The 14103-nt window shown below is 42.1% G+C and overlaps 1 protein-coding gene across 1 annotated transcript in view; it reads left to right on the forward strand.

Moving 5' to 3' along the window:
- TTC9 (tetratricopeptide repeat domain 9) overlaps nucleotides 1–4596 on the forward strand; it is a 71942-nt gene extending 67346 nt beyond the window's left edge. The window contains exon 3 of the mRNA XM_060761717.2: nucleotides 3535–4596. Coding sequence (XP_060617700.2) covers nucleotides 3535–3614 — 80 coding nt within the window. The 3' untranslated portion in view covers nucleotides 3615–4596. The remainder of the gene's footprint in view (nucleotides 1–3534) is intronic.
- Nucleotides 4597–14103: the final 9507 nt, after the last annotated feature.

The raw sequence follows: 14103 nt of genomic DNA on the forward strand, positions 1-14103 counted from the left end.
CTTCTCTCAAAATAGTAGATTTCTTACTAAAAAGCAAACAAAGCAGTTAGTAATTCATCAGGGAGTTCATTTTTTTCTATTAGTAAATGTCTCTTCCCCCCAAAAGGGCCCTAGTACGCCTAAATCAGTTTCAAAATAGTGTGGAAGACTTTAGCCAACTATCATGGTTATTAAGAGATTAAGAGGAACACCTCGGAGGAAATAGGATGATCATATTGTAAATATAGTCTTTTGTTTATGCATTAATTTTTACTAGGCATCTCTTGCCTTTACTTCAAGGATCTGAAGCAATTTTACATTTATTTCTAATAATTTAGTAGTACCATACAGAATTATACTGAAAATGCACTTTAAAATAGAGAATGAATGACTGCATTCTGGAAAAATGACAGCGCACTGGCTAGAAATATGTGGTTAGGAAGGTAGGAACAGAGAGATGAGAAACAGGTCGAAGCAATTGAAGTCTGCTGGAGATGGGAGGGGACCTGTCAAAGCAAAAGCTAGGTTGCCTGCTGACTTCAGATCGGATAAGAAGTATTTGCAGCCACAGGTGGTGTATTTCATGTTGGTCTTAAGTGTTTTTCACACCATAATCAAAAGGTAAAATGATGCCCCTGGAGCTCCCAAGTTCCTTTTCTTCATGCCATCCAGTGGAGGAGACACAGGCAAAGAATTCATTCACTTGAGTCACTTTGAGTCTCTTTGTGGAGAGAAAGAGCAGCGTATAAATAAGCATACTAATACTAATAATCTCTCTCTTTCTCTCTCACACACACTCCTATCAGAGTTCGTTCCCAAAAAAAACACAGTTGTCCTGAGGGCATCTGGCAAAATAGTTTTGCAGTTGACAACCGATCTCACATACGAAGTGGGTTAAAAGACAGTCCTGCTTCTACTGCTATTTCATTTTATTTTATTGCAAGCTGAGTGAGTATCCCTTGTCCAGAATGCGTGGAAGCACAGATTTTATGGATTTATTTTAGTTTTTTAAAAAATTGGAATTCCATTATTTGCATATGTATGCAGAGTTAAATATCTTGATGACAGGATCCAAGTTTGAACATGAAATTCATATATGCTTCATACATATCTTATACATATAACCTGAAGGTAATTTTAGCACAGTATTTTAAAGAATTTGGTGCATGCAACAGAGCTTGTGTATACTGAACTATAAGAAAGCAAAGGTGTTGGTATCTTAGCCACCAATGTGGACAGTTTTGAATTTTGGAATATTTTGAATTTTGGAATTTTGGATTAAGGATGCTCAATTCGTATTTTCAAGATTTACAAGATTAATTGTAATGAGAAACCGTGACAATGACTGTAAATGCTTAATAGGGCATTGTGATCTCAGATATGATATGAAGTGCTGCTTGTTAATGTACAGGCAGTCCCCAAGTTACGAATAAGATAGGTTCTGTAGATTTTTTCTTAACTTGAATTTGTATGTAAGTTGGAACAGGTACATTTTCATGGGATGTAACATTCATTACCATTAATGAGACATGCCACATTATCACGGGGTGCCTGCGCCCTACACCACTGGAGAAATTACACTGTTTAGCTGGTATTGCACCACCTGACATCCGCTGGGAAGTAGCAGCCAATAGTGAAAGGACCAAGGCAGTGACATCTCCAGCTCATCCCTTGTTTGGGTATCAGCCAGCACGTCAATGACTTAAATAAAGAAATAGTTTTCTAAGATCTACAGAGACACTCGCTGGAACACCCCAGCAAGCGAGAGTCCAAAAGTGGCAGGCTCAAACCCAGTACCTCAATCAGTGGCTGATACCAAATGAGAGACTCCCCCCTGGGCACACAGAAAACTGGGCGACTTGGAAGGCGCTGAACAGACTGCGCACTGACACCACGAGATGCAGAGCCAACTTCAAGAAATGGGGCTACAAAGTGGAATCCATGACATGCGAGTGCGGAGAAGAGCAAACCACTGACCACCTGCTGCAATGGAACCTGAGCCCCGTCTCATGCACAGTGGAGGACCTCCTTGCGGCAACACCAGAGGCACTCCAAGTGGCCACATACTGGTCAAAGGACATTTAATCAACTACCAAGTTTGCAAACGTTGTGTTTTTTAAAAATCTGTTTGTTTGTTTGTTTTGTTCTGTTAGAAATGTAATACAATGGTCTGGTTGCCCTGACACGATAAATAAATAACCATAGAAACAAAAAAAGAACACAAAGCCAAAGACTTATCAGCAGCCCCTCGTATACACATACAGAGAGAGAGAGGGGGTGCTTTGGATAGCATAGGAAGGGTTAATACCCCCATTTTGCTGTCTGTGTCCCTCTTCAGAAGATTTCACCTCACTTTCTGTCCCTGTAATAATTGAATTTTGACAAATGTGCCTTGTTGTGGAAACAAGGATTGGCGATAACACTTCAGTGGAGACCCCTTTTCCCCATGAAAACTCTTTCAGGAGTAAATTTCCATTCCTAGGGGTAAATCGGTCCCTTCAGGGAGATAGGGTGGAATACAAATAAAGCATTTTTGTTGTTGTTTTTGTTGTTGTTAGAGTTCTCTCACTTTCTTTTGTCCCACCCCCATTTTTAACTATGAGTCATTTGTAAGTCAGATGTTTGTAACTTGGAGACTGCCTATACTATGCACATCCCACTCCTATTAAAATGGTGGCAGAATTATCAGAACAAGGAGTATCAGAATTGTAGCAGCCAAAACAAGGAGGAAAAAGCGACTCTTGTTTCTCCTACTGTAGTTCTGACCAAAAACAATTACTCCTTTGAAGTTGCTCTTTGCACTGGAAGGAAATCTATCATTAATAAAGGTTACATGTTCCCCAAGAGCCAGTGTGGTGTAGTGGTTTGAGTGCTGAACTTAAATCTCTGACAGACTTATGTTCAAATCCTCATTAAACCATGTAAACTTACAAGTGACATTGAACAAATCCCATGCTTTCAATCTCGGGGTGTTTTTGTTGTTGTTATAATTGTATGTGGCTTGTTGCATGTTATATGTGCACCCTGGAGTGCCTTGTAAGCCACCCCGCATCCCTTTGGGGAGATGGTGGTGGGATATAAATAGGACACATGGCTGTGCAGGGTTCTCCTAAGAGCTGGCACAGCCATGTGTCAGACCTCCTCTTTGCTGGCCACCGTGACCTCCTGTGAAGAGGAGCATCCTGCAGGATACATGGCTGCATGGAGTTCTCCCAAGAGCCCCCCTTATCCATGTGAGAAACCCTCTCTCCCCGCATGCCAACCACCCCCTGGCCTCCCCCTGTGCCAACTGCCTCTGACCTCCCTACCAGCCTGCCCAGGCCTATCCCAGCATGTGGCCCTCTTTCAAAAAAGTTTGCCCATGCCTGCACTAATCTACAAGTAGTAATCACTCTGCTTGGAAGATGCACTACTAACTCTTAAATTTAAAATTCCAGTGATGGTGTCTCTGCTATAAATACAATGCAAATAATGAACAAACATTTGTGGTCATGTTGCTTGTACATTTTAAGGAAGAAGCTGTACTAAATAGGTGTATTTTCATCTCTTTTACAGATACCAACGTTGTAAGGTACATCCAGCTCACAGAAATGAAGCTTAGCAGGTGTTCCCAGAGAGAAAAGGAAGCTTTGTGAGAAGAAATCCAGTTCTGAATGGACACTTCCTCCCCGACAATACCCATGTGGTGGTTCCTCCACCCATATGGCTCAACCTACATTGACAATTTTTCTTGCCCGCTCCCCTCTTTACTTTTAAATTGAGCTCAGATGGGGTTTTTTGAACAAGAGAGTTAAACTTTGGGTCTGGCTTTGGCAATCTGGTGGCAGAACAACAACATTCCAGCCCTCCTAGCACAATTGCTACTGTCAACCAAGTTTTGGAAGTTTGACTGGAGGATTGAAGGGTACAAGGGAGGGAAATCTACTTTGCCTTGTCTTGCTTATTGCTTGCTGTTGCTGCAACCAACCAAGCAATTGCTCACCCTTTTTTTCAAATGATGAAGTGACAGCAAATAGAGAAAAATCTTCAGCCAGCTAGAGGGACATACATACTTTGGCGGCTTCCTTGCACTTGTAGATTTTCATGATCCAGAGAGAAGCCATCTGCTCAAAATCCCATGCCAATGAGGCCCATTTGCAATATGCTGTTTTTAAAACATGGGTGAGGGGATGAAATGTAGCTTAAGCAATGAGCCTTAAAGACTGGGAAGGCTTTGGAGACATGGGCAAAGCTGAAGGAGAATGTGAAAGGACACTGTGTTGTTTGGGGAATAAAACTGGAATGATTAATATTGAATATACATTGTTTAACAGGCAGCAATCCTATATACATACATACATATATATTTTTAGAAGGCACGCCTGGGCCTAAAGGAGTACATAAAGAAACAGCATGACTTTGTAACTAGTTTCAGCTCAGACTGTGGAAACTGGAGCACTGAATTATGGTTGTATCACCATCTTGATATGCACCTGTGGGCAAGTCACTTACTTTTTCCGTGCCTCAGTTTCTCCATCTGTATAGTGGGGATACTAATGCCCTACCTCACAGGGGGTGTTGTGAGGGTTTGTTAGTCAATGTTTGTACAGTGCTAAATATTATTATTGGTACACTGGACTGGGTTTGGAATCCTTACATCTTGTTCTTGTTGTCCATATTTAGAATATGAATGCCAAACTTCTCCCCCAGGTCTATGCTGGTCTGTGAAACATGATAGATTTTTTTACAGAAGCAAAAGTTGAATGGTTAACCTGTTCTACAGATAGCTACTATGCTACATCTACAACAAAATGGTAATAATAATAACTTTATTTTTATATCCCGCCAACCATCTCCCCAAGGGGACTCGGGGCGGCTTACAAAGAGACAAGCCCAAAAAATTACAAATAAAGAGACACAATTAAAATCAATGAATAAAATAATAAAACAAACACAGTCATAACAGCATAATTAAAAACAATATGGCTGAGATAAAGGAAACATAGCTGAGTTCAGGCTCAATTATTGCAGTAATTCCTAATAGGAGCCCATGGAAGGTGCTGAAGTCAAATGAATAGGGCTGGAGAATGCTATTGTCTAAAATGTCGAGGTAGCCTAAAAAAGGGTCAAAGTAAAGTGCAGAGCTTAAGGTGGGGACAGGACAATTTCTGGTGAACTGCCTAATCAAAGGCACAATGCAACATCCAGGTTTTTAATTCCCTCCAAAAGGAGGACAAAGTGGGAGCCTGTCTGATCTCTTAGGGAGGGAGTTCCAGAGCCGGGGACACCACCGAGAAGGCTCCCTCCCTCGTCCCCACCAGCCGCACCTGAGACGACAGCGGAAGAGAGAGCAAAGCCAAAAATACTCAGAGTTAGCCTGCTCTGGAGCTGCCCGTGATGCAGTAAGAGAAGTCCACACCATGGAAGCATTCTGGAGTCCCTTTGTAGTCTAGCTAGATGGTTGGGATGACAGCACCAATGCCATGTCCTCCCATTAGCCACCACCACTATCACTATTTTGCTGGTCAGCAGATAGATGTTCCAAGTAGCTCCCAAGCAGAGCCTTTTGTCAACTTCACATCTAGTGAGATCACAACAGGGTGTCAAGCAATGTGATCACCAAAAGCAACACTGCCAGCAAGGCTCCGCTAGGGAGCTGCTTGGAGCTACTTCTGGCCTGCAGTACAGTGATAGGTCTTTTTGATACATAGACACTGCATAGTCCTGCATCCAGCTGAATTCAGCTGCCCACACTTCAAAAAAACCAGGGTAACCACTGAGTATTCTAGAAGTTCTGCAATAATTTGAGGTTCTCCTTGTGCTGAATTAAAGGCTGGAAGAAGCATTTCTGCTGCAGAACCAGCTGTATCTCGCGTGGAGTGCTCACAGTGGTTGCAAGGTGAGTTCATTTTATTTGGCCTGAGTAAGATCTGAAGCATGGGTTTTCTGGTCTGCTACTTAGGATTTTTAATGAGAAATACTTGCAATCAAACATGGGAAAGAACACACTCTTCAAAAAATAGATAATTATGGGTGAAAAAAACAAGTCTTCTAATTTATATAGATTTTCTTCTGTCATTAACGTGGGAGTCTATTTACTCTACACAATTATAGGACTTTTATTTATTTGTTTGTTTATTTATTTATTTATTGCCCGCCTTTCACAACCCCATAGGGGACTCAAAGTGGCTTACATATATAGGCAATGATTTGATGCCATGTAAACATACATACATAATAAAATAAGCATATAAAAGCAATAATTAAAAACATATCAAACCTTAAAACATTTATTAAAATCACATTAACCAAAATCATAATCCATGGCCATTCCTAATTGTCATTGCACTATTCCATAAATCTTTAGTGGGTTACTAACAGAACACTTGGCCCCACATCCACGTTTTTAGGCTGATCTGATTTCATTAGGGAGGGAGTTCCATTACCGAGGACCCACCACTGAGAAGACTCTGTCACTCATCACTATCAGCCGCACCTGCAAAAGAGGTGGGACTGAGAGCAGGGCCTTCCTGGACAATCATAACCTAGCTGGCTCATTGAGGGAGATATGTTCAGACAGGTAAACTAGGCCAGCACTTTGAATTGTACTGGGTATCAGAGAGGCAGCCAGTGATGCTGACGTAACAGAGGAGTTGTATGTTCCCTCTATCCTGCTCCGGTGAGAAATTAGGCTGCCTTCCATTGGGCTGTTTGAAGCTTCCAAACAGTCTTCAAAGACACCCCCATGGAGTGCATGTTTTAGTAGTCTATTCTTGATGTAATCAGAGTGTGGACCACCGTGGCCAAGTCAGACTTCCCAAGGTACAGGCACAGCTGGAGCACAAGTTTTAATTGTGCGAAGGTTCCCCTGGCCACCGCCAAAACCTGAGGTTCCAGGCTCAGCGATGAGTCCAGGATCACTCCCAAGCTGCAAACCTGTGCCTTCAGGGGGAATATAACCCCATACAGCACAGGCTGTAACCCTATACCCTGTTCAGTCAGGAATCTTGTCTGGATTCAATTAGTTTGCCCTCATCTAGACCGTTACAGCTGCCAAGGACCTGAACAGCTTCCTTAGCAGCAGGTGGAAAGGAGTAATAGAGTTGAAGTCATCTGCATATAGATGACATCGAACTTCAAAATTCTGGATGATTTCTCCAGTTGTTTCATATAGATGTTAAACAACATGGGGGGGGCAGTATTGAGCCCTGTGGGACCCCACAAGACAATGGCTGTGGGGCTGAGCAGGTGTCCTCCAGCAACACCTTCTGAAAGCAGTCCTCAAGGAAGGACCGGTGCTACTGTAAAACAGTGCCCCCAAGCCCCATATCAGTGAGGCATCTCAGAAGGAAACCATGGTCAACGGTATCAAAGGCCATTGAGAGGTCCAAGAGGACCAACAGGTACACACTCCCCCTGTCAAGTTCCCAGCACAGATCATCCACTAAGGTGACCAAGGCTGTTTCAGTTCCATGTTGTGGCCTAAAGCCAGAATGCGCTGGATCCAGATAATCAGTTTCTCCAAGAACACCTGGAGTTGCGAGGCCACCACACGTTCCATGACTTTGCCCCAAAAGGAGAGATTGGAAACTGGCTGAAAGTTGTTCAATTGAGTGGGGTCCACTTAACTGCTATGAAAGCAGACTAGGGTTCTCTAACTGTTACAAAATGAATTAAAATGGAAATGTTTCGAAATGGTTTCTTTTAACTGTTCTACCTTTCCTGCTTTACTTCCTTCTCTCAGGAGGCTGTCTAGGTGAACAAAGACACACTGTTTTAAAAGTGCTTAAGAGAACCAAAGAAAGCATCCTACTTCAAACACAGGCAATTACTACATAGCATGGCGCTTTTTCTATTAATATTTGCTGTAGGTGGGAATGAAAGAACACCTGCAGATATAATAATATCAATCCTGTTTGCAATTGGGAAGGCGTGCCCTTCTATCAAGAGACATGTAGATGTGTAGGTGGTTGCTTGCACATGCATGCATGTACGTGCTGAAAGAGAGAGCTTTTCAAACTGAAAAAGCTGGAGCAGAATGGGTATCTTCTGACCAAAAAGGATGCCAAAATAGTGGGAGGTGTTAGGGACACTTGAGAGCTTCATTTTTCAATGATCTGTTTTTTTCTCCCTGCTAGAGTTACCAACAAAGATGAGAATGAGTCATCACGGTGTTTTGGGGGAGATGACCTTGGTTCAATATAGTTCAGACTCATATGTTGACAATTTTCCACACTGCACTATCCTTCCTACATAAACCCACACATTTCTCCAGATGTTGGCATTAAGCATGTAGTTGAAATATATTGACATTTCTAACAAAACTTGTTTCTGGGAGGAAACCCACAGAGCAATCTTCCTCCTGAATTTGCTTAGCAAAGACAGTTGGGGGGGGGGGGATTTTAAGTTAAAGGTGGGTGCTGAGCACAAAGGTTTCCTCCTTAGGTCCCCACCCCTTCCAAGCAGCAGTAGTTTACAAGGGTAACTGATTTGTCAGACATCTCTTCTCCCCTTCCCCCTCCAATCTCTAATTTTTGACAACCTGAGACAGACAGCTCAGAACAAAATCAGGGAGAGTTAGCTTACCAGGGAAATTGTAAGAGTCAGCTTGTTCGGGGAACCTTGCAGAATAATATATAGCAGTATTTCAGCATTTTGAGTACAGCTTGCTGTGCAACATTATGAAAATAACCTTTTATCCCTTCAATCCTATCACCCAGAATCCAGAGACTGTTTTGAAGAGAGATGCTTTTGTAAATAGATTTGCATCCATCAGCAAGAACCACTATTGTGTTTGGAGTCAAACACCTGCTAAAGGCATATGACTGCCAAAAATTATGTCAAAAATAGGATTTTATTTGGGACATTTTCCCCAATACATCAACAAAGTAAGAGCTTTGATAATTTTACAAATAAAGCCTGAGCATCCTTTATCTGAAATTCCAAAATACCCCAAAATTGGCCACATGGGGAGCTGAAATAATGGCACCTTTGCTTTCTAGAAGTTCTATGTGCACAAACTTTGATTAATTCACAAAACAATTAAAATATATACCAGTACCTTTAGGCAATGTTTTAAAGAGCATGTGAGGATATGCTTACATGCACCTCTAATGTCTGTCGCTCTACTTTCCCTGCCAAAGAGCTTTGTTCGTAAACTTCCTTAACACCCGCATTTTTCTGGCATTTCCTTATGGGTGCCTTAAATACTGCCCTGCTTAAGTGATACCTATTTATCTACTCACATTGCTGTTTCTCAAACTGCTAGGTAGGCAGAAGTTGGGCTAAAGGCCAGGAGCTCACCCTGACCTGGGCTTCAAACTGTCAATCTTTTGGTTGGCAAGATGTACTGCAGCTGGCGGTTAACCTGCTGTGCCCAAGCCTGGCACAGGTCACCCCCTTCCTATGGGCACCAGGAGAAAATTCCACATTGCATTTGGGCCTCAGGATTATTGCTTCTCCCAGATAAAATAAAACCCACTGCATTAGTGGGTTATCAGGAATGTCTTCTATCTGGACAACACAAAACTTAGATTTTAATATAGTATAAGATTATCATGCCTCTTATATCATAAACTCGTGATTTTTTTAATTGCATAACATTACCCTACATTCCTTATGACATTCAAGAAAACTAACAATTCAAAAATGAAAATGGCAGAAGCTATAGTGGGTGTTAAATACAATGTTATTCAAAATTGTAGAAGGCAGTTCTGATATATACGCAATTAACGTAGACATGAAAGGAAAATTGCAGGCAAAGGGGATGACAACAGGTAGGCCTTTTTCTGGTTTTTAAAGTTAATTTAAATGTTATTCTTTATGAGCCAACAGACCATAATGGTTAGAGGATTTAGGGAGATCAAGATTCAAATCCTCACTTAGCCATGGAAATCCACCAAGTGTCCTTGAGTAAGTCACACTCTCTCAGCCTGAGAGGAAGGCAAGGGCAAATCTTCTCAGAAAAAATATTGACAAGAAAACTCTATTATAAGGTTGCAATAAATCAACATTTACTTTAAAGCACAGAACAACAAAAGAAACCCTGGGATAACTTACAGAAAAACACAGTAAAATATAGTAAAACAAACTGTAGACTTGAACAAACAAATGTGCTTTCAGGTTTGAAAGGGACAAATGGATCTCCACTGGTTGGGACTGCCCTTCAAGAGGTTGTTGGAGGTTTTTTCAGGCTGCATGGTCATGTTCTAGAAGTATTCTCTCCTGACATTTCACCTGCATTTATGGCAGGCATTCTCAGAGGTTGTCAGACCTCACAACCTCTGAGGATGCCTGCCATAGATGTAGGCAAAATGTCAGGAGAGAATGCTTTTAGAACATGGTCATGCAGCCCGAAAAACCTACAACAACCCAGTGAGTCCTGCCATGAAAACCTTCGACAATACATTGTCCTTCACGGGTTTTCCCCTTCTAGATTGAGATTGTCCTTCTACAAAACTTCAGTTTCTCTAAGTCTACTGGTCTCTGCTCTTCTTTATGACTGTTGCTAGTCGATTGCGTGATCAGGTCTTTGAGAGTTTTCTATTAGCATATAGAACGCCATTCTATAACAACTGACCTTTATCTAGATTGTTCAGAAGGAAAGTCAAAACCTGGCTCTGGGACCAGGCTTTCGGAAACTAGTGTAGTGCAATATATATCGGATTATGTGAAATTGACTATGGAATCGGCCTTGAACCATGATTTTCAGATCGTGTGATTTTAATACTGAATGTAATTTTAAAATGCTTAACTTGTATCAATTTTAACTCAACTGTTTTTAAGTTTTTAATGTCTGTATATGTTGCAAAGCGTTGAATAATTGCCATATGTAAACCGCCTTGAGTCCTCTTCGGAGTAGAGAAAGGCGGGATATAAATGGGGTAAATAAACAATAAATAAATTTATAATTACAGAAGCAGAGTAATTTTGCCAAATTCTCATATTTGATTAATTTAAAATAAGAAGCACAATTAATACCCAGCAACCATAGCATTCAGGTGTTCTTACCACATAGTTTGGATCAGATCGAGTTACCCCCTCCCCCCCCCCCCTTGAACTTTCATTGGGTAATGTCTCCATCAAAGTCATAAAATCACAGCCTTAAGTAACTCAGCAGTTACACCACTGAAGATGGTTGATGCAATTTCTCCTTTTCCTCTCAGCAGGCAATTGACAATCTGGATAAGCAGGAATGGCACAAGGAATGTCAGTTGCAGCATCGTATTTTCCTGCTAACATCAGCAGATAGATACAATATCATTCTCGGAGAAGGGAAATACTGCTATTTTACCCCCCTTCCTAAGAATATAATTAGAAGGCATTCCTTAATTGGACTGTGAAGATGAGCAGTGTTTTCTTGCTTGCTCAGCTCATTGTATGGTTCAACAAACCATTCATTTTAAGAAGGGGATGCAGGATTTTGGGGAGAAGTATAACTCCATTCTGTTCCTCTACTTTTTCTCAATCCAGATATGAATGAAATAACGCAAGGCTGAGGAACTCTCCCTTCCCTCTATTCAGAAGAAAGGGATTTCTCCCCAGAGGGGCATATAATACTGTAGTATCCCAAGCAGAATTTATCTAGTTGTCAACAGGATTGACAACTGGATTACCCTTCTTTGGGATCTGGGATACTATTGAATGCCAAGATGTGCTTTTGATTTTTCTATCTCTTTGGTTCCCAACCTTTGGCCTGCCAGATGTTTCTGATGCTCTCCCCCCCCCCCCCAATTCCTGACCATTGGCCAAACTAACTACAACTTCTGGGAGTTGAAGCCAAAGCATCTGGAGGCTGAGAACCACTGCTTTATCTATTGCTATTCTTAGCTCTTCTAAGCATGTTCCCCTTTCCATGGAAAATCCAGAAGGAAGTCAGACACATGCAAGCCGTCCCCCATAAGACCCTGAAAAATGTTTTTAAGTGTGACCTTGAGCAAATGGTTATGTTGCACCTTTGTCTAAAACAGTAATTTCTCAACCCAGTAAAATCTAATTCTTTATGGCCCCCAACAAATTACTCTCTTTTCAGGTATATTACAGCTTGTCTCTGTGATTTCATTATATTATCTCAAACAGCGTTTCTCAACCTGGGAGTCGAGACCCCTGGGGGGTTGCCAGGGGGTGTCAGAGGCGTCACCAAAGACCATCAGAAAACACAGTATTTTCTGTTGGTCATGGGGGTTCTGTGTGGGAAGTTTGGCCCAATTCTATCCTTGGTTGGGCTCGGAATGCTCTTTGATTGTAGGTGAACTATACATCCCAGTAACTACAACTCCCAAATGTCCATTCTATTTTCCACAAACTCCACCAGTGTTCACATTTGGGCATATTGAGTATTCGTGTCAAATTTGGCCCAGATCCACCATTGTTTGAGTCCACAGTGCTCTCTGGATGTAGGTGAACTACAACTTCAAAACTCAAGGTCGATGCACACCAAACCCTTCCAGTATTTTCTGTTGGCCATGGGAGTTCTGTGTTCTGTGTACCAAGTTTTGTTGGTTGGGTTCAGAATGCTCTTTGATTGTAGGTGAACTATAAATCCCAGCAACTACAACTCCCACATGACAAAATCAACCCCCCTCAACCCCACCAGTATTCAAATCTGGACATATAGGGTATTTGTGTCGAATTTGGTCCAGTGAATGAAAATACATCCTGCATATAAGATATTTACATTACCATTGATAACAGTAACAAAATGACAGTTATGAAGTAGCAACAAAAATAATTTAATGGTTGGGGGTCACCACAACATGAGGAACTGTATTAAGGGGTTGTGGCATTAGGAAGGTTGAGAACCACTGCTCTAAAATGTCCCTAAATGTTTATAACCAGTGATTTTTGGGGGATGACAAAGAGAAGAATGGGATGGAACAACAGTCAAGAACTCCAAGACTACAGGGAAAAATCATTATGACAAATGTGAGAGGCTTTAAACAGCCTTCCTTACAGTTTTAGGAGTGGTGAGGAAATCTATCAGGATATTATTCAAATCGTCTTGTGGCATTGTAGGCCATTTCTGCTTTATCCTCCCTGCCTTGGAAGCGAGGTTGCCGAAACCAGCCCTGAGGGGAAGCCTTTATCTTTAAGAGCTAAACAGAACTGAGAGCTTTACAAAGGGCAACTTTTCCCACAAAGGAGCAATGATTAGTGGAATCTTCCTTTCTGTGCACCTAGTGAACAAGAGTTTCTTTTTTTGGACTCCATTTAACTGATCACTGGCTGGAATTTTCTGCAGTCCTATGTTGCTTGGATGGCATTAGCTGTACTTCCACGGTACTTCAGATTGTTTCATGTAAGAAAGCAAACGGCCTACTGTTGAACATGTCAAATTAACATTGCTAATTAATACCTTTGACCTACATCACAACAGGAGAAATTGTTGTCCTAGCACACTGCCAGGACCCTTCCTTCTCAGAGCCCGCCGAACACCATCACACGATGTATGGCAACTTCCAGCAGGGCTCCGTGGAGAAAGCATCCTGAAGGCATGATAAGGAACAACGGGGTAGCATGGGGGGAAGCCACACAGTGACACTTCCCCACATGTGATGGGGAAGCATCGCTGCAGGCAAGGCAGTGTGCCAGACACCAAGACTGCCCTGTCGATCTGTGGGTTTGCCACAGAAGCTGGCAAATCACCCTGCTGTCCCTCATCAATGTGATGAGGTCCCTCATTTTCCAGTGCCCATCCAAGGGCAAGAGCAAAGGAGGAGACAATGGTTTTACATTGAAATATATTCTCTGCACTTTTCACACATGTGCCTTAAGCTGGTTTCTTAAGGAAGACATTACAGATGGGTTGCAGGCATCCTGGGACAGTTGTGTTTAAAACATTACAGCCTCTTGGCCTAATCTAAGCCGAATACTGTGACCAGAGACTCTATCAAAAGCTTGTCCATAGTCCATTTCCATAGCAAATTGTCATCATTACCATTGTCATTATCAGCATGTTACCCAAAGGCCTGGTCCCACAACCGCATTTTAACTTCTTTCTGAAGGAAAGGAGGGATGTGGATAACCTAATTTTGCTGGGGAGCAAATTCCACAGGTGGGGGGCCACCACTGAGAAGGCCCTGTCCCTCGTCCCTGCCAAGCGCGTTTGTGACAGAGGCGGTGCTGAGAGCAGGGCCTCCCCAGAAG

Source organism: Anolis sagrei, chromosome 1 (assembly GCF_037176765.1).
Source record: "Anolis sagrei isolate rAnoSag1 chromosome 1, rAnoSag1.mat, whole genome shotgun sequence".
Lineage (NCBI taxonomy): Eukaryota > Metazoa > Chordata > Lepidosauria > Squamata > Dactyloidae > Anolis > Anolis sagrei.